At 45.2% G+C, this 20,279-nt stretch overlaps 1 protein-coding gene across 18 annotated transcripts in view; it reads left to right on the forward strand.

The window, feature by feature from the left end:
* The window catches only part of DTNB (dystrobrevin beta), a 135,178-nt gene that overhangs the window by 69,869 nt on the left and 45,030 nt on the right, over positions 1-20,279 (forward strand). For 10 of the 18 annotated variants that reach the window (XM_072330818.1, XM_072330815.1, XM_072330821.1 and 7 more), the window contains exons 12-14: positions 4,968-5,057; positions 10,013-10,100; positions 19,622-19,707. In XM_072330818.1, coding sequence (XP_072186919.1) covers positions 4,968-5,057; positions 10,013-10,100; positions 19,622-19,707 — 264 coding nt within the window. The remainder of the gene's footprint in view (positions 1-4,967; positions 5,058-10,012; positions 10,101-19,621; positions 19,708-20,279) is intronic. The other 8 variants (XM_072330828.1, XM_072330826.1, XM_072330827.1 and 5 more) reach the window with 2 other exon arrangements.

Genomic DNA, 20,279 nt, shown 5'->3' on the forward strand with positions numbered 1-20,279 from the left:
GCTTTGAAGAACTCGGTCACAGCATGTGGTTAATTTAGGGACAGACGGGTGATATTTTATCCTTGACGCCATCTTCTGAAAGCTAGCAGATTAGGCTGCCCAGGGAGGTGGTGGGATCCCCATCCTTGGAGGGAGTTGTGGAGATGTGGCACTGAGGGACGTGGTCAGTGCGCATGGTTGGGGATGAGTTGGGGTTGGGGATCTTAGAAGTCTTTTCCAACCTTATTGATCCTATGCTCATAGCATACTTTTGAGTTTCTACTACCGGATTTATATTAATTTCTTTTTTTATAAAAGTAGGGCAAGAATAGCCCTCGGTGGTGTCCGACTGCTATCTGAACTCAGGCCCAGTTAATGACGGATGTAATCCTGGAAGATACTAAAAAGTTGTCATGAAAGAGGTAGATATGGTAGATACCTACAGCCGCTAGGTGTGAATCAAAGGGTAGAATCAAGAGGAAGTCAATTCTTAAAGGAGTTTTTCTGAAAAACTGACACCGGACCTTAAAGGAGCTCGCAGTGATGCTGCTGTGCTGACACGAGCTGATCCAATTCCATTTTTTTAATGATTAAAATGTGAAAGAAGGGGAGTGGTGGCCTTGTGGTGCCAAGGGATGGCGTTGCTGCTTCTTTGCACTCGGGCTGTATAAAGTAAATAAGTATTTTTGTTGAAATGCATGGCTGAAGGTAGAAGGAATACCTTTGGGTTTCTGAATACATTATAAAACAATCATCTCGTACTCACGTAGCCGGGGAATAAAAATAGTTGGCACATCTATATTGGGAACAAATCATGTCAGAGAATGGAAATTGGATGGCTCTGGGTGGGTGGGTGGCCTCAGGAAGGAGGAGGAAGCATTAATTTGAAATGCATTGACTCATAAAGCTTTTGACACTATCCCATATGGTATTTTCATAAATAAACTAGGTAAATGCGGACTGGTTGAAACCACTGTTAAGTGGGTGCAACACCAGTTGGAAAACCAGTCAGAGAAAGAAAATATCAATATTTTCCTACTGAAGGGGGAGCACGTGTCGGGAAGGATCCCACGGGGTCTGTGCCATGTTTGGCGTTACTCGGGTTGTTTCTTGACAGCTCGTATGATGAAATAGTGAGCGCGTGTACGTAAATTTCCCACTGACACTATGGAAATTCTTCAGAGGGCAGGCTTCTAATTCAGAACGGCCCTGTAAATCAGTGGAGTGAAATGGATAAAGACAGCTTCAAGCGACAGAAAATGAAATAAGATGCACGAATAAGAAGAGAATGGCTGACGAGACAGGCCTATTGTTGAGAAATATCTGGGGAATTATGGTGGATTAGCAGCCAAATGCAAATGAACGAAATTACCGCAAAAAATGAGAGCCAGTAATGTGACTGGGGTTTGTAGCAGTAGGAGAGCCATGGTGAGGGCTTGGTGAGGTGCTCGTGTGTGGAAGGGAGCAGCACCAAGCTGTGGAATCATTCTGATTTAACTCAGTATAAGTAATAACTTTGTTGTTTTATATGAAGCAACTTCAGCAGGACAGCAGACATTCACCTCGTGTTCATTAGCAGTAGAATCCCAGAGTGTTTTGGCTTGGAAAGGACCTAATGCACAGTCAGTCCCAAAAAGGGCCTCCTTCCACCACCCCAGGCCATCCAAAACCCATCAGCCTGGCTTTGCAGGGCTGGAACACCTTCCTGATTTCCCTAATTTTTGTTTAAATTTATTTATCAACTTCTGTTCAATTTAATAGCTTGGGCTATAGCAGAGCTGCCTTTTGATGTATGAGTGATTCACTGAAAACAGAGACTAGAGAAACAAGGAGTGGGACTGCATTTATCAAGGCCAGAGACCTCAACAAAACCCTGATTACCCTAATTTGCCAGGTCGTAGTCAGCACCCATGGGAGTTCCTTGGGGTTCCACTACTGATGACCAGGATCTGTACCATGGCTCCATGGGGCTGCAGGGGTGATGGGGAGGGACAGAGCTGGGTGGGGATGAGCAGACAAGCAGAGATTCCATTCATTTGAAGGAATGAAACTCCTTGGAGCATTTGTAGCATGGTGCAGTACTGCGTAGGCTACCAAGGTGGGCTTGGTAGTGTCAGGCTGGTGGTTGGATTTGATAATCTGAACGGTCTTCTCTCACCTAAATGATTCTATGAGGAGTTTCAGCCTCAAAACAGCAGAAATGCTGAGGCTGAGGGTTATGTTCACTCACCCACCTGAATGCTGGTGATATGAGCACTGTCGAGCCTACCTACACACAGCACCCTGGCTGAGAGCGTGGGGCAGCCAAGGGCCATAGCAATGATGCTACACCTTAACCAAGGCCAGCACAAAGTCGGTTTTTGAGAAGCAGGCATATGTGCCATGACTGTGCTGTGTGTCAGCAGCACCGTCACGTGTCACTGCTGCTCTCTGCTCTGCACACTGCTGCCTTGCTGCAAGCCACCATGCTGCAGCTGCTCTGAATGGGCACTGATTGCTGTGCAGACGTTCAGGAGATGATACACTGATGAGGTTTACAAAGAATTAAGCTCGTCTGTAGCTATCTCAGGCTTTCCCTGAGGAGCTGAATTCAGGAAGAGGCAAACTCTGCAGAAACAAGAGTGGAAGAGGCACGTCAGCAGAACTGAAATGTGCTTTCTTGGTGCAGTCGTGAGGGCTCTGCTCTGAGAGATAACGCAGAATGCCCTCTGCAAACAGGGCAGCATTCGATGTGAAGTGCTAGGAGAGAGGGCACAGTCTGTGTGCTTTTTGCCTGAACCAGATCTGAAGTATATGCATTTTGTAGTGCAGGATTCCCAGCACTAGCTTTGCATTTTAATACTTCTGCTCCCTGAAAGCAGCGTGCATACCTATAACATTTTACAGTCATAGCATCTTAAGCTTGTTAACATTGGACAAGACCTCCAAGGTCACTGAGACCAGCCATCAAACCAACCCCCATCACGCACACTCAGAGATAATCACAGAATCATTAAGGCTGGACAAGATCTCTAGGATCATCAAGTCCAACTGTCAACCCATCACCACCACCCACAGGATGCCATTAAGCCCTACGCTTCCTCCTGCCCACCGCATGTCGATGTTCTCCTTGATGTCTGTGTGCTGGAGTTGGCACCGCCTGCCAACACGGTGATAAATTCCTCCCAGGGTGCATCTGTTTGTTGCGGTGATGCACTTGTTGGGCAACAAAGCTGGGGAAGGGTCTGGAGCAACAGGGGAGGTTCAGGTTGGACATCAGGAAGTGTTTCTCTGGAGGACTGGCAATGCAGTGGCACAGCTGCCCTGGGAGGTGGTGTGGTCACCGTCCCTGGGGGTGTTCCATAACTGTGGCACAGAGGGACGTGGGTAGTGGGCATGGGGGGGTGGGCTGGGGTTGGACTTGGGGGTCTGAGAGGTCTTTTCCAACCTGAATGGTTCTGTGAATCTGTGACTTCTAAATGCAGATGAAAGAAATCAGAGATACGCTAGGAACAGTGCTCAGCCTCGTGTTAATTGAACTCCCTTCCTTTTTTTCCTCCTTTCAGAAGCAGAAATGCTAATCATCATTAACGCCATAGCTGTTTGGAGTTCAAAATGTGGCCATTTCTGCCGGGCTTTTTCTTTTCACGGGAGCCCGTGCGTGGAGTTATAATGAGTAAGGTCTCGGAATCTCAATTCTGGTGGCTGCAGCAATGTGTCAGCCATAGTGCACATCTAAAATAAAGCTTTTCAGCACTTGGCTGTAGTCAGCCCTCACAGAGTGTGGATTGCTTAAGAATTCCTCTGTGCAGTGGTTAATGTGAAGTCTCTTTCTTGTTACAAACCCATTATTACAGAGGTTGCTCGTTGCCCAGAGGGGGTGATGTAGGTAATTCAACTTTCCTCCTTTTTACGAGGTCTCACTCTGCTTCTGGCAGACTCCTCTGACATGTTGCTGCACGTAGCAGGGAAGAAAAGAGTCTGTATGTCTGGAAAACGAGAATTGTGCTTTCATAGCATCTGAATATTGATGCTAAAAGCAATAAATACCGCGTTTATAAAGCTTAGAGACAAATACTTCCTGGACATGTGCGGAGAAGGAATTAACTGCGGTTTGTAAGTTGAAAGAGCAGCCTGAATACCTGACACAGAAATGAAGAATGGAATGTCTTGTACGCTTCTATTTTGGGTAGAAATGCCTGTTATATTCAGATAAGAGCGACACGATGGTGGGACAGCAGGCTGGGTCTGCAGTCATTGCTCACCTGCCCGTGGGGAAGCTCCAGTGCAGGAAAATTGCTGCTGACTTTGTGTGCAATGCCTGGGACCACAGAAATAACCATTTTGCTGTGTTCTGTCAGAGGTTCTGAGATGCTGCTGTTGTGGTGGAAAGCATCACATACTCATTGGGCTGCATACAGTGTTATGTAAGGACCCCCTGACAGGTGGTAGTTTTCATGGTATCTTTTTATCTCCACTGCATCTTTTTGTTCTCTATCACACTCCTTATCTCTTTGCTGGCCCTTTTGTTACGTGAGAGAAAGAGAAGAAGCTGGGCGCTTCCAGTTCCCATTCCAGACACCAGTAGAGCTGCAGCCTTGCAGGGTTGGGCTTATCCTTGGGATGGCAGCAGGTCAGTAGGATGAGTTCTGCCCAGGTTATATGAGGAGGCAATATCTCACCCAGTTTTGGTTCCGCAGCAAGTCCCAGAGTGGCTCCATGAAGACCACCATGCTGTTGAAAGCATTACCAGTGACCATGTGCACTGCACACTGGGGCACCCAGATGGTTCCCTGTTCTAATCTCTAACTGCACCAGGTATCGTTTTCATGTGACTCATATTTACCCTTTTTAATTACTCATCTATTTGTTTTAATTTTTAACTGTTTTAATTTTTTTTTTAACTGTTTGTTTCAATGTTTAACTGTTTGTTTCGTTAAAACCCATTAATTATTTGCTTTGTATTCACCTTGTGTTTTGTTTGCTCTTTTTGCCTCCACCATCACCAGGTTGCAATGCAAGGCGGACGCTGCTGGCCGATTAGCTGATGAGCATGCACTGATTGCAACCTATGTGAGCCGGCTGCAGCGCGGGGCACGGTTAGTGCTAGGAGAGCTTCTCATTTCCACCTTCAGGTTTTTCACAGCTAGTTCGTGGCTGTTGTGCCCACCTTGTTCTGTTACTCAAATTGCTCTTCCTTCTCCCTGCTGGTTATCCCTCTGCATCCCTTCTGCAGCCATAGATATTGTCTCAACCTGTTGCACCTTTTGTTGACCTGGGCTAAACTTCTGTCAGTCTCATCGATGGGAACTGCATAATACAACAGCTTCATGGCTTCACCAAAGGAAGGTCATGCCTGACCCACCTGGTAGCTTTCTGTGATGGACTGACATCATCGTTGAACAAAGGAAGGGCAACTGGTGTTCTCTGCCCAGACTCGTGCACGGCCTCTAACATGGTCCTGCACCACATCCTTATCTCTACCCAGCAGAGATGTAGATTTGAAGGCTGGAATATTTGGATAAAGATCGATTGGAAGGTTGCTGCCAGAGGGTTACTGTCAATGGCTCTATGTCCAGGTAGAGGTGGTGATGAGTGCTGTCCCCCAGGTGTCCATCTTAGGGCCAGTGCTCTTCAATACCTTTATCATAGACAATGGGATGGAGTGCACCCTCAGCAGTTTACTGATGACACCTGGCAGAGTGGTGCTGTTGACACAAGAGAAGGGAGGAGGCCATCCAGAGGGACCTGGACAGGCTCAAAAAATGGGCACGCATGAACCCCATCCCTGGAGGTGCCCAAGGCCAGACTAGATGGGATCCTGGGCAGCCTGGTGGGGGCACCCAGCCAGCAGCAGGGCTATGGAAACTAGGTGATCTTTGAGGTCCCCTCCACCCTGGCTATGTCTGTGACTCCGTGTTTCTTTTTGTGCCCTTCCAATGAAATGCTTTGAAGAGTTCATTTCATTTTTTTTTCAGTGTTAGTATTTGTGCACATTCATATTTCATATCTGTGTAAAAAAGTTCTACCCTAAAGCTCCAAAGCAGAGTTCTCCCATTTCATCACAGGACATAGCCAGAAGGCTTCCATATTCCACTTTTGGACATAATTAGATTTTGCCTTTGCAGGGACAGAGTTATTGTGCTGGGAAGGAATAGGAGGCTTAGTGATTAGGGGCTCTCTCCATGTTGTTATCCTATGGATAACATTTTTAGAGCCTTATTTCACCACTCTGCCATGTAGAAATTTGTATTCCACTGCCGTATTTATGGAGTGCATTCTGGCTTTCCAGATCTCCGGAGAAAGTCAGTTTGTTTCTTGACAGTGAGTCACTGTTGTCTGCTGAACTGAAAGCCCATAATATTGTTCATATGACAATAAACCGAAGGAATTACTGCAATCACCAGATTTAAGATACAAAGAAGTTACTGCATCTTGCAGAGTACGGCGGTGAAATATTGGACGTGGCTAATAGCTGCCATGTTGCAACCTATTGCAGTAGAGGTTTTCACTCATTTAGGTCTTTAAATTAAAAAATGCCTTTGGTATGGTTACCAGAGTAACAGTGCGCTCCTGGAAGGAGCCAAATGCGAAGAAAATAATTTAAATCCCACTCTCTTTGTGTAAGGGAGTGTTCCAAGTTGGAACAAGAGAATGCTTCCCCACATTCCTGGTGAAATCTGTACTCCATTGTCACTTCTTTTGATCTTTTATTTCCTCTTTTTTTTTGGCCAAAAGAGCTGAAGTGTAAGTGTGGCGGTCCTGACGGGCTGCAGCGACCATCACTCACCTTCTGTCATCTTATTAAGAATAACTCACCAATGTCCTCTAACCAAAAAAAATCTACCCATGCTGCATAAGGCGTAGAGCAAACAGAGCTCAGTGGATTTCGTTTGTTTTACAACAATCTATTTTTCCTTTTTTTTTCTTTTTTTTTTAAACTACTGTTTTGTTATTTGTATGCGTTTTCTATTCTGCATTGCCTGCAGAGTAGTTGGACACCAGATCGGTGTGTTTCACCTGCGGTCACTTGATCTAGGTGGACAGATGGCTGGTTAGCTGCTCAGATGGTCTGATTTCCTTTTAAAATCCTGACCCTGAAACTTCAATTGTCTGCAGCACTGCTGACTTTAAGGCAGAGTGCGAGGAGAAAATCACTCTCCTTAAGGATATTCTGTCCCCAAGATCTTTACTCTTCGGTCACCATTGGAATCATAGAATAGATACATCCATTCACCAAGGTTAGAAGAGACCTTCAAGATCGCCAAGTGTAACCATCAGCCTGATGTACCAAGTACCACCACCACGTGGGTCAGAGTAATCTCAGATATGTATACAGACTGGGAAAGGAACTCCTCGAGAGTAGCCCTGCAGAGAAGGACCTGGGGATCCTGGTGGTTGAAAAACTTAACATGAGTGAACTGTGTGCTCTTGCAGATTGGAAAGCAGATGGTATCATGGGCTCCATCAGAAGAGGGGCGGCCAGCAGGGACAGAGGGGTGATTGTCCCTCTCTACTCTGCCCCCATGTGGCCCCATCTGCAGTACTGTGTCCAGGTCTGGAGCCCCCAGTACAAGATGGGGAGCTGTTGGAGAGGGTCCAGAGGAGGCCACGAAGATGATCAGAGGGCTGGAGCACTTTCTGTATGAAAACAGGCTGAGGGAGCTGGGCTTGTTCAGCCTGGTGAAGAGAAGGCTGCAATGAGACCTCACTGCAGCCTTCCGCTATTTAAAAGGGGATTGTAAAAAGGAGGGGAATCAATTTTTTGCAAGGGTAGACAGTGAAGGACAAGTGGGAGTGGTTTTAAGCTTGAAGACGAAAGGTTTAGATTGGATATCGGAGGAAGTTATTTACCAAGAGAGTGGTGAGGTGCTGCAAAGCTGCCCAGAGAGGCTGTGGATGCCCCATCCCTGGAGGTGTTCAAGGCCAGGTTGGATGGAGCCCTGGGCAGCCTGGTCTAGTACCAGCTCTGGAGGTTGGCTCTGCCTGAGGCTGAAAGTTGATGATCCCTGGGGTCCCTTCTACCCAAGCCATTCTGTGGTTCTGTGAAACCATGTCCCTTAGTGCCACGTCCACATGCCTCTTAGGTTTCTCCAAGGACTCCACTGCCCTGGGCAGCTCCTTCCAGTGACTCACTACCATCTGCATGAAGAAATTCTCCGTAAGATCCAACCTAAACCTCCTCTGGTACAACTTGGGACCTAGTTCATCTGGGCTGACTCCTTGCACCTTCAACTCAGCGCTGGAAGAATAAACGAAACCTTGTGTGCTGCCCTCTGCCACATCTCTGCATCATGGATTCCTGAGGTCACCAACCTGCCACCATGCCCTGTTATCTTCTGTTACATCTTTTTACCCATCCCTCAGCCCTAGCCAATAATTTGGCTGTCTGGGCTCATTTCTGTGTTAGTGTTTGGCAACAGAGCATGGGTATGCCTTCACCGGACCTCTCCATCTGCTTTGCCAGGATGTCATCGACAGGCTGAGTCTCCAGAGGATTAGTGGGAGATCTCACAGTTCGACTGTCAGTGCTCTGCAACAAGCACAAAGCTGCCGGTTTGGCACAATGTTTTTAGGACATTTAAACCTCCAGCATTACTTTTCCAAATTGTGCTGCATCAGTGTTCCCAATCTGCTTCTGATCCAAAAGCAAATGCAAAATGCTTTTTCTTTTTTTGTTTTTTCATTACAACTTTTCTCCAAGAAAGTAAGAAATTGTCAGTAGTTATTTCCTAATTCACTTAGGTATGGACAAATAATTGTTCCAGGAACTGAGAGAGTAATTAGGAGAGTAATTAGCAGATGATGGACAAGGTGGAAGGGATGGAATGGCCTGCGTTCCTGTAAATCAGGAAGATTCAACCAGGCTAAATTACAGAGGAAATCTGACCAAAACCGGTATGAAATTCAGAAAGTGGAATGGGAAAAATTGTTCTTCCTTACCCAAAAAGAAAAAGTCAGAAAATGGGTGAAAAGGAGATCATTGGGCCTGGAGTGGAGGCTCTGTTTTCCTTCCCTTAATTCTGAGACTCCGAGTCTCAGAAGAGTTCAATTTGTTCAATTTGGCGTTATAAAAATAAATCTGCGTTTTTATATAGACGTGATTTATACAGTATAGATGTGGCTCTTTAAACGTCAACATAAATCTGTGAAATTGAGCTTAAACAAATGTAAATTATCTCATAAAGCAGTAAATGGGGACTGAAAGGAGCTGTTGTTGTGCATTAGATATGTATCTGTGCGCTCTGTTTTCTGCTGTGTGGTTACAAATGCACCCAGGTAGGGCTGCACGTTATTTACGGCTGCCCACGAGGTGTTGGTGAATCCCACATCAAACACCGGGAGCAGCTTTGGGAAGGCTGTGCTGCAGCACGAAACACATTGCTCATTTCCATGCTAATGCTGGTTTTCAGCTAACCATGTTTTGGTTTACATAACTAATTGGCTGGCTCCCTGTTAAAGGGAAACTGTGCTGAAAACCTTTGTGCGGCAATAAGGCAGTGAGCGGCTGCTGAGTTGTTCAGCCTAATGCAGTCCAAGATGTGAGGACCACATCTTGCATGGCCACATCCCTGCATAGCTGGGTGTAAGCCTGATCGTGGTGCTGGCATTCAGTTCCCATTGTTTGGAGACTGGCTGTCCTGTGGCCAGGAGCTTCCCTCTGGACAAGATGACCTTAGAGGTCTTTTCCAATCCTAACAATTCTGTGATTCTATTTAGGGATGTGGTTTAGTGGGCATGGTGGTGATGGTCGATGGTTGGACTTGATGATCTCAGAGATCTTTTCCAACCTTAACAATTCTATGATTCTATGATGATGATTATTTTGGTTTCTTAATTAGTAAAGATCAATTATTTTTATCACTGAAAACCAGAGTATATGAATCATGGAAGAAATGCTACAAGAACTCAAAGTCTCAAGAGCAGCCCCCACTTGGAAGAGGGATGACAAAGAGTGTGCAGTAGGCTGTTCACGTCACCTCTCTCTTTGCTGTGAGCACATCCTGGCAGTGGCCCGTCCCCACAGGGCTGACAGTTGTCCTTGTCCCCACAGTGTGCTGGACAGCCCAGGCCGGCTGGACGAGGAGCACCGCCTGATCGCCCGCTACGCAGCCAGGCTGGCCGCCGAGGCCAGCAACACGGTGAGTAAACGCGCCGGCCCCACTCTCTGTGTTCCTCTGCTTTGCTTGGCGTGCTGTTCAGGAGGTGTTGGTCAGAACTTAATTAGCAGCTTGTTCGACATCTTCATCAATGACCTGGATGAAAGGATAGAATGTACCCTTAGTGAGTTTGCTAATGATTCAAAGCTGGGAGGAGTGGCTGACACACCAGAAGGCTGTGCTGCCATCCATGAAGCCTTGACTTGCTGAGAGTTGGGCAGAGAGGAGCTTGATGAGGTTCACCAAGGGCAAGTGTCAAGTCCTACACCTGGGGAGGAGTAACCACATGCATCAGTACAGGTTAGGGACTGAGCTGCTGGAGAGGAGCTCTGCAGAAAAGGACATGGGGGTCCCGGTTGACCAACAGTTGACCAATGGTTGACCAACAGTTGACCAATGGTTGACCAACAGTTGACCAGCAGTTGACTAGTGGTTGACCAGTGGTGGACCAATGGTTGACCTGGTTGACCACCATGAGCCAGGGGGGATGAGGGAGTGCACAAGGCAGTCCTCCCTGTCTGCAGAAGAGAGAAGTATGCAGGTACACGAGGAAAAGAAATTGTGCAGCAAATGTCAGGGACTGTGTTTATGCATAAAGAGCCTGAAAGAGAGGAAGGGAAGCACTTCTATGTTTATAAGTATGCTAAGTCAGTGTCTTCTTCATCTTTTCATTACATCTTGCTGGAAATCTGTGCTGAATTGCTTTTACTCTAGCCAGTGGTGGAAGAATTCTTACTCTTGATTTTTTTTTTATTTTTTATTTTTGTCATACTGATGAAAACTGAAGTGTCACAATATGGATATAATATTTATATATTTAAAAATCTGTTGATCACCTAGACCTATTTGTGTGTACTTCGTAGATAAAAAATGAGTCGACTTCTTTGGATGTAAAGGAAGCAACGTTTAGAGCTTATGGAGACTTTTCAAAGGCCTTTGAAAAACTGCTCCTTCATTCCATCATTCCATCAATCCATTCTGGCATTCCCTACATTATCTAGTAGAGTGACGGCGAAGCACCACTGGGGACTAAAGTGTGGAGGTGAAAGAAGGATGTAAGAATAATGGTACAGTGTTTGCTTTGTGCCCAGAGCTTAATAGCAAGGAACCTAAGGTTCTTTACTGAGTCCAGTGTTTTATTCACAGTCAAAAACCACTAAACAGCCAACAGGGACATACTTTTCATTATCTGAAGAAATCAGATTTTTAGGTCCCCTTTCAAATGCTCTCTGTATCATGACAGCTTCTGATCATTTCTTGCCAGTGGGAGATCTCCCTGGAGGAGCATCCTGGGGAAGGTTCGTAGCGTGGGACATGGGATGGCTGAGATTTTCCATCTGCGTTCCTTTCTTTTAAGATTCTTCTTATAACATCAAATCAAAGAGATGGGAGCAACTCAGAGGCTGGGAAATAATGACAAGCCCATTCCAAAAGCCATTCATTGATTTTACAGCTGCCAGCTTTACAGGCATGATCCAGTAGGACACGCAGGCAAGGGACTGATGTTATACATAGAGGAAAGAAACAGTGTGACAGCTCAAAAATATCACAGAAAAAGAGAAGAGCTGCAGAATCCTTGCGAGCTGAAATTGCAGGTTCTTAATGCTAGAAAAGAAGTTCTGACCCCTGATTACATTACAATAATGTAAGATAGGTAAGTAACAGTGGGAGATTTCAGCTACCCACATAGAGACTAAATCAGAGCCTTTTCAGAGGGAGAGGCAAAAGCTCATTTGGGTGCAATAAATGGGATTTCTGCAAACAACTTGTTTTGCAGTCTGCAAAAAGAATCTCTCTGGGATTTGTTCCCAAGTGGTGCACCAGGATAAACTAACTCATGTGGTGTTGGCAGTGTTGTCCTCTGTTCAGTGGATGCAACCATCACACGTGTGTGTTTAGCAGTGGGAGGGAGATCACCAAGTAAATCCAGGATGCAGATACTCAGTTTCATTAAGGGGAGCTGTATAAAAATGAAACAATCAGGAAAAAAAAACGAAATGAGTAGTCTGAAAAACAGGAAACCTATAAGCTGCCTGGAAACCATTCAAAATGCTCTCTTGGAAGCCCAGGAAAGCAGCAAAAAGAAAACAAAATCATATAAGAAGTTCTCTTTCTGAGTTAATAAGAAAGCTAGGGGGTTGTCGTAAGGTTGGCAGTTAGGAAATTGAGAACTTTCCCAAACGAAAAGAACAAGAAGCCCATAAACATGGCTGGTTAAATGTTAACCAGAAACTCAGAGACAGGAGGGGAACTGGAAGAGCACTTTCCAAAGGTGGCTGAAATCCGTAGCAAAGAGATTTTCAGTACTGTCAAAGGTAATATAATAACCAGGGAGTCAGCAAGGCTCTTTGAAAACCGAGGTATTTCAGAGTAGTCAGGGATGGTAAGACCAAAGCAAAGAGTTGTTTGCATCTGTCTTTACTGCGGAAGGTCATGTAGGATATTCTCTGTAGGAGATAAGTGTGCCAGAGTAGTCAGAGGACAGCCCGAATCCAACACCCATTCAGAGATCCAGTGAAAGAAACATAATCACTGATCACAACAAGAATCGACAGGCAGAATTTGCAAGAAGGGAATTCTAATGATGTACTTAAGAAAAACATTTCACCACAGTGATGGTCAGATACTGGAAGAGGTGGTCCATTGGAGGAGCGGAATCCTTGGAGATGCTCAGAGCTCATCTGGCAGCGGTCTCCAGCAACATGCTATGGATTGGACTAGAAACCTCATGAGATCCTTCCTCACCTGAATCTTTGTATGAATGTGAATCTTAATGAAAGTAGGGGATAGTGCCAAAGTGCCATAGAGGAGCTGTAGAGTGTTTGGAAACTTTGAAACCAAGACAGACCAATATCTGCTGGGAATACTGGAGATACACTGATGTGTACAAAGGCGTTCCTTGATGTCCTCTCCAGCCCCACTTCTCTGACATAATACTCTTTATTTTTTTACACTGACTGCAAGAAATTAAGAGGGCTCCAGATGCAGAGGCTGTTCATACTGCAGCAGCCCGAGGCACGGTTGCTTATTCTCCCCTTTGAAGTGGCTGACAGTGATCGCTTCTGGAAATTGTACAGTGGACGACGTGGTGATGGATCTGACCCAGTCCATCAGCTTCTGCTTTTTCTCAAATTAGATAAAATGTTAAAGCTGCCTTCTGCAGGCCAGTTACTATAATAAATGTCACTTGTAATATGAACACAAATACATTCCATTAATGTTTTTTAGGGGAACCGTCTTCGCTTGAAGTCTTACTGGGCCAAAATAATTTGAGGCGGATCTCAGAGTCAATTCTTGAAATCCAAGTCTGTTTCTTCTTAAAGAAGAAAAATGAATGGGCAGAGAGGAGAATAAAGGAGAATGCATCATCTGTCACCCGATACATGTAATTTACTTACTCACTAGTGCAGCGGAGGCTCATGGCATGCAACCAGTGCAATTACATCCCAGTAGGCAGCAGTCCAGTCTGTGTTCACTCAGAAGAAGCTTTGACTAGGTTGCTCTTGTTTTCTTCAAGCCAGTGTTCGGAGGACAGATTCTTTTTTGTTGAGTTCAAGTTGCTCAGGGCTATGCTTGGTCTTTCCAGTTCAGTCAAGCAGGGCGCTGTGCGTTGTAGGCTGGCCACAGACTGAGGAGGTGGAAAGCAAAGGAGAGAAAAGCAGAAGGTGACAAGGGGAATAAAGCAGAGAAATCAACAGAAAGAAAGCCAAACTTCACATAAATCACTTATTCCAAGGTCAGGTGGGAGTTAGGGAAAGATTCTCCCCCAGAGGATGGAGGACATGGAACAGCTCCCAGGACAGTGGGCTCAGCCCCAAGCTGCTGGAGCTTGGGGGGCATCGGGACATCACTCTTAGACAGAGAGTTTGGGTTTGGGTTGTGCTGTGTGAGAACATGGTTGGGCTCGATGGTTCCTGGGAGATCACCAGCATGCTCCTGGCAGGGCTCTGCTGACCTCGCTACTAAGAAAAGCACGAGCACCTAATAAATAGGAGAAAATACTCAATTATGGATGAGTGGCTAACTAGGTTGAGTTATGTGGATGAGTTAGCAATAATTAGGTTCCTGCCCACACAGCTCTTTTTTGAAAACAGTGTGTGGTTGCCTTCTTCCTTCAACATTAAGCGCTACTGAAAGCCTGTCATCATCTCATCTCATTAAAGCTACTGTGCCTACAACCTAAATAACGTTTGTAATATTCTCCTTAACTAATTCTTCTTATTAGTTATAATAAGGTATTAGGTAATATTTCATACATGGGGTTTTTGTTTGTTTGTTTTTTGGTTTTTTGTTGTTGTTTTTTTTTAAATAAGTAAAGAACAGTAGATCAGATTTGCTGTCGTACATCATTTCAGGATAAATCTGCAGCTTCATTCTTGGATCTTCTTCTGCACACAGGAGTTACCTGAACCATTTCTTGTTGTATCTGCTTCTCTGTCTTGATTACAAAGAACACTGTGACACTGCAGTGGTGAAGAGGAGCAATAATGCTTCAGGCTTCCATCACACAGAGCAGTCCTTGCAGCAGGGAAATGGGAAGCTGATGCCTACGGGAAGCTTTAGTGGGTTTTGACAGGCTCTTCCAAATCCAGCTGATGGAGGAGTGCAACTGCTCACCTTTTTTTGGAACTTGATTAAAAAGTGTAATTAAATCCTCTGCTTCCACCCCAAAAAGTATACTGTAGTTTCTTATGGTGAGTCCTGATCCAGCTTTGAGATCCAGCATGGCATCTCTCAAGCTTAATGCTCTGCCATAGAAAAACTGAAGCACAGTGCTAGAAGGTTTCACTGTTCCTATATGATATGAAGTGTTTGGAGTAGATTTTATAACCATCCTCTTATAGATATCATTGCTGGGAGAGGACAGAGCTCGCCATTTGGGTGATCCTCAGAACTTTCAAGGTTTCAGCACTCATGTTGAGCACGAGAAAAGCAGAAAATAATGACAGTTGTACTTTCAGCCATGTTTGCATAGCACTGAAACTTTTTATTTAACACTTTACTTTTTATAATTGGAGTCTTCAGCTTGAAAAGCTTTGGCTTTGGTCTTGCTGCTGTTTGGTTTGAAACTGCAGACCTGTGTTATGATTCAGTGTATTGAAAGACTTCTTACTTTTCAAGCCCCACCGTATTTCTGAGTCCTCTTACCCTGAATGAACTCTGCAGATTGTTTCTGCATGGACCCGCAGGGATCAGGGTTTGGCCATATTGTATTATTGCCTTAGGAATGTGTTCAGAAATGGTAAGCCATGTCCAACAGGCAAAGATCTCCATTATTGCTTCTGTGCCATAATAGCTGGGGTTATTATCTTTATGAGATTTTCACTCTTCACCGACAAGGAAAGCCACAAAGGACAGAAGAAGTACAGGCTGTCCAGGATGAAACCCAAAAGGGTATCTGCACCTTTGGATGGTGGTGGCCATAGTGGTGGTGGGTCAGCGACTGGGCTTGATGATCTTGGAGGTCTTTTCCAACCTTGGTGATTCTAAGAGTGGACATGGTGGGGATGGGTTGATGGCTGAACCTGGTGACCTTGGAAGTCTTTTCCAACCTTAGTGATTCCATGATATTGTGAGTGAGTGAGCATGGTGGGGATAGCTCGAAGGTTGGACTTGGTGATCCCAGAGGCCGAACCTTAATGATTTCATGATTCTATGATATCTCATACTTTCAAATTATCTCCTACTAATTAGAAAGTTTTCTCTCCCTGCACGATCTGCTGCTTTCAGAAGAGCAACAGCATCCTGGGATTTCTGCAAAAGATGAGCCAAGCTTCATTAAGCTGTTCACTCCCTTCTTTATGACACTGTATTTTTCTTCACAAGCTCTAGCACCAAGATACTTGCCTGTTACAAGGGAGATAGTTGCAAGTCTCGAGTAGGTTGTAAAACAGTTTGGAGGATTATTGATCAGTGATGAGTCAAGGAAAGATGACTCAAGGAAAGATTCAGACTACTCATCCTGCAAGCAGAGTAACTGAGAAGACATTTTCAGTTCAGATATTTTCAATGCTTGAGCTACTGCTGGAAAAGTCACCCAAAAATGCAACCTGAACACAAATACTTCTTCCCACCATAGAAAGAAATGGGGGGGGAGGGAAGGAGGGAAGTAAAAAAAAAATGAAGGTCATGGCTTAAATTAGTTCTTTGTTAATGACATTGTGACAGTCAGGGAGTTCTTTAGTTTCTAGTTAGTGCCGTTTTCTGCACAGGCATTTGGAGGTTTATAAATCAATCTGAAAGTAGAATGGTAACAAGAATGATAAAGGAAGGAAAAGGAAGGTTGAAGAGAAAGACTCATCAAAGAGCCTGAGAAGTGATGGGAGCAGAAAAGTGTCTGGGAGTCAGGTTTTTTCTGGCTTGAAAGGATGAAGTTAGAAATGAATCAAAACAGGAGAGACAGGAAGTTGTTTATTCAAACTGCATCCATTAAGTTCAGAAGCCTGAAAACAGGGAAGATCTCTAATCTCTTTAGATGTGATAGAAAGATGAGTTATAGGATATCTGAGGGTGTTTTGGAGGAAGGTTGATTTATTTTTAAGGGAAGAAATGTTCTGAGACATTCCTGTTTACAGCACCGCTCTGTTTTGGAGTAACAGATATGCTCCACTTTAGGTCCGTTCAGCTCTGAGCAGACATTTAGCCATGTAACTTAAACAAAACCACAACACACTGCAGTCCACTCCAGATAAAGAACATCGAGGCAATTTGTGCCAATCTGTAAATTCATCTCCTGGTAAAACGATTTTCCTGAATCCTAACTTAATTACTCCTTGCTTGGTTTGCATTCTCCTGCCTCGGGGGACATCAAGAATAATATACGGCTTTCCTCTTGGCAGTAAGCGTAGTGTATTTCAGATTTTTTATGTTGTCTCCTCTTATTTGTTAATTCTCCTCTGTCTTTCAGTCCTTGCATATTGTCTTGGACTGTCTCTGGTGATGGGTCATCTGCCACATCTCTGGGCAGTCTGTTCCAGTGCTGTGCTTAATCCTTTTGCCCCCCAGCTTGTAGTGATAGTGGGGGTTGTCGTGACCCAGGTGCAGACCTTGGACTTGGCTTTGTTGAATCTCATGTGGTCTTCCCAGGCCCACTGCTCAGATGGCGTCCCACCCCTCTGGTCTATTGACTGCACTCCACTCTTGGTATCACCCACGAATTGCTGAGGACGCACTCAATCCCACTGTTGATGTCACTGATGAAGATATCAAAGAGCACTGGTCCCAGTAGTGACCCCTGAGGGACACCACTCATCACTGATCTCTATCCGGACATGCAGCCATTGACCACTGCTCTCTGGGAATGTTCTCACAACCAGTTTCTCATCCATTGAACAGTCTACCCATCAAATCCATATCTTTCCAATTTGGAGAGAAGGGTGTTGTAGGGTACTGTGTCAAAGGTCTTACCAAAGTCCAGACAGATGATGTCAGCAGCTCTTTCCTTTTCCACTGACGCAGTGACACCACCATAGAAGGCCGCTAGGTTGGTCAAGCAGGACTTCCCCTTGGTGAAGTCAAGCTGATTCTCCTGTACCAGTTCCCTGCCTTCCATGTGCCTTAGCACAGCTCCAGGAGCATCTGCTCCATGATCGTGCCCAGCACAGAGGTGAGGCTGGCAGGTCGGTAGTTTCCTTTTTACCTGTCTTCAAAATGGGTGTGATGTTGCCTTTTCTCCAGTCACTGGAGGCTTTACCTGACTGCCACGACTTTTCAGATACTGTTGAGTGTGACTTGTTGGCTACATCAGCCAATTCTCTCAGGACTCTGTGGCTCCACAGAAGTGCGACATTACTGACTCTGTATGGTTTTCAAACCACTCGTATTTACAGGTCCTTTTTTTGCAGAAGTGCTGCCTTCGGGTGTCAATGCAGTTGACGTGTTTGAAGTAAATACGAGCAGTTGCACTCTTCTTAATAGAATGCAGCCTATTTTTTCCAACCATTTCTAGAATTTCTCACATAATTTGGTATTTTAGTCTTGTCCTCAAGAGTGCTGCCTGCTTGTCACAGTGCGGTACAGTGTGCAGATCTGAAGCAAATGCTGTACTGAGTTCAAGAGTGAAGGGAATGTCATAGCATCAAAATGAAAGCACGGGATGTTAATGGTTTCTCTCCTATACATTGGATTTGATTATTGCAGTGTAAGGAAAGTAACTTTAACATCATTTATTCTTGCAAACTGCACATCAACTGTCTCAGCAATGAAAACATGAAACTAGCGAGTGGGATACTTAGATTTAGTGGGAATGGTAACAAGTTGATGGTTGGGCTTGATGGCCTTAGAGGTATTCCCAACTTTAACAATTCTATGAATCTATAATTCCCTCTCAAGAGGTCCTTTTGAATCTCAACAGCTCTGCAATTTGGAGCTACCTTTAAACTTTGAATTGACCCTTGGAAGCAACAGAACAAACAAGAAAGCATTGATCTGTCCTGCAAAATATCTACTGCGAGGTTTCCGAATGACCTTTCAACCTCTGATGATCGACTGAGCAGCATGGGCTTAGTTCCTCTGCAACGCTGCCTTTTTCTCCTGAGGACTTGAGCACTTCAGGTCTTAAGGATGATTTCAGGCTCTGTACAGGATTCCTGAAGAAAGAGGTTGAGGATGGGATTGTTCTATAGGCAGCCTCCTAGTTTGCAGCAGAACTGAGCGCTTCAGAGGAAGGCCAAGAGGCTGCAAATGGATCAGGTCCATGCTTGTCTTGATGGCAGCAGGACATGGAGAGACCATCGGCATCAGCTTTAAGACTGTTTGAGGAGTTTCTCTCCCCTTTGTCCTGGTTCAGTCACCCTCCTCCCATTCATTCCCCAGAAGCAGAGGTCAATACCCAGCTCTCCCATCCATCTGCTGTATATTTACCATGATGGAAGCCATCCCTCTAGCTCCAAGTTCTCCCAAGGAGAACATCTTGTGTGTGATGGCCAGAACAGCTTTGAATCACATGAGACCTCCTAAGCGGGTGTTCAAGAACCGTGGGGATGTGGCACTGAGGGACATGGTCAGTGGGCACAGTGGGGATGGGTTAGGGTTGAATTTGGTGTCCTCACAAGTCTTTTCCAACTTGAATGATTCTGTGATTCAAAGCATTTGGCTTCTTCATCTCACAGCCTGTTTGCCAGTATGTTCTCCCAGAAACCACAGATTCCTCTTTAAATGCCCAATACTTTTCTTGGTGGTGGTGTTACCTGCTGGTGAAAAGTGTACTAAGCACACAGAGACAGTGAAGCATGAGAATCACTAAAGATAAAGGCACTGAAAGACTTAATTTAACCCCAGCATCACCACTGAGGTGATGAGTTGGAAGAAGGGGAGAAATGGGACCTAGGGAAAGAACCAAAGGCATCGTGGTCAAATGTTCCCTCCCAGCACAACTTTGCATTAGGGTTGCTGGTACTGCACTGTGTCAGTCAGGAAATATGGGACTGGATCCAAACAGTGTCATATGTGGATAGCAGGTAACGTGTGCTGTGACTGATTTTCCTTTGTTCTCCATCCACCAGCCTCGCCCACCCACAGACCTGGGTTTCAACTTTGATGCCAACAAACAGCAAAGACAGCTGATAGCAGAGCTGGAAAACAAAAACAGGTGATAACCAAGCTTTGATTGGTGGTGTTTTAGGAACAACATTTGGGTTTTTGCGTTGTATTGTTTTACCTTTTTTGTATTATATCAACCAGATTGTTTTCCTACATCTTTTGTTGGAAGGTGCAGCTGCCTCATTAACCAGTGAGCTCAGTGCTGATGCAGCTGCAGTGCCTGGGAAGCAAATTGTTCTTCTGAACTGATCTTAAGTAATCCCCTTAAACTCATCAGTACTGATTCCCAGGAGCTCTGTATTGCTGCCCTCCAGCCCAGCAAACCCCATGGCTGGATAAGTTCATGTGGCAGCAGGAGAACCAATCATGTATAAGTGGTGGAGCAGGTAGGGTGGATGAATATAACTTGGGAGGAATGAGGATTTGTTTCATATATTTTGTTTTCCCTGGAAGACAGAAGAATTTAGAACAGGCTGCCCAGGGAAGTGATGGAGTCGCAGTCCCTGGAGGTGTCTGAGATGTGGGGATGTGGCACTGAGGGTCGTGGGCAGTGGGCATGGAGGGGGGGGTGGGTTGGGGTTGGATTTGGGGATCTGAGAGGTCTTTTCCAACCTGAATGAC

Source organism: Excalfactoria chinensis, chromosome 3 (assembly GCF_039878825.1).
Source record: "Excalfactoria chinensis isolate bCotChi1 chromosome 3, bCotChi1.hap2, whole genome shotgun sequence".
In the NCBI taxonomy this organism is placed as follows: Eukaryota; Metazoa; Chordata; class Aves; order Galliformes; family Phasianidae; genus Excalfactoria; species Excalfactoria chinensis.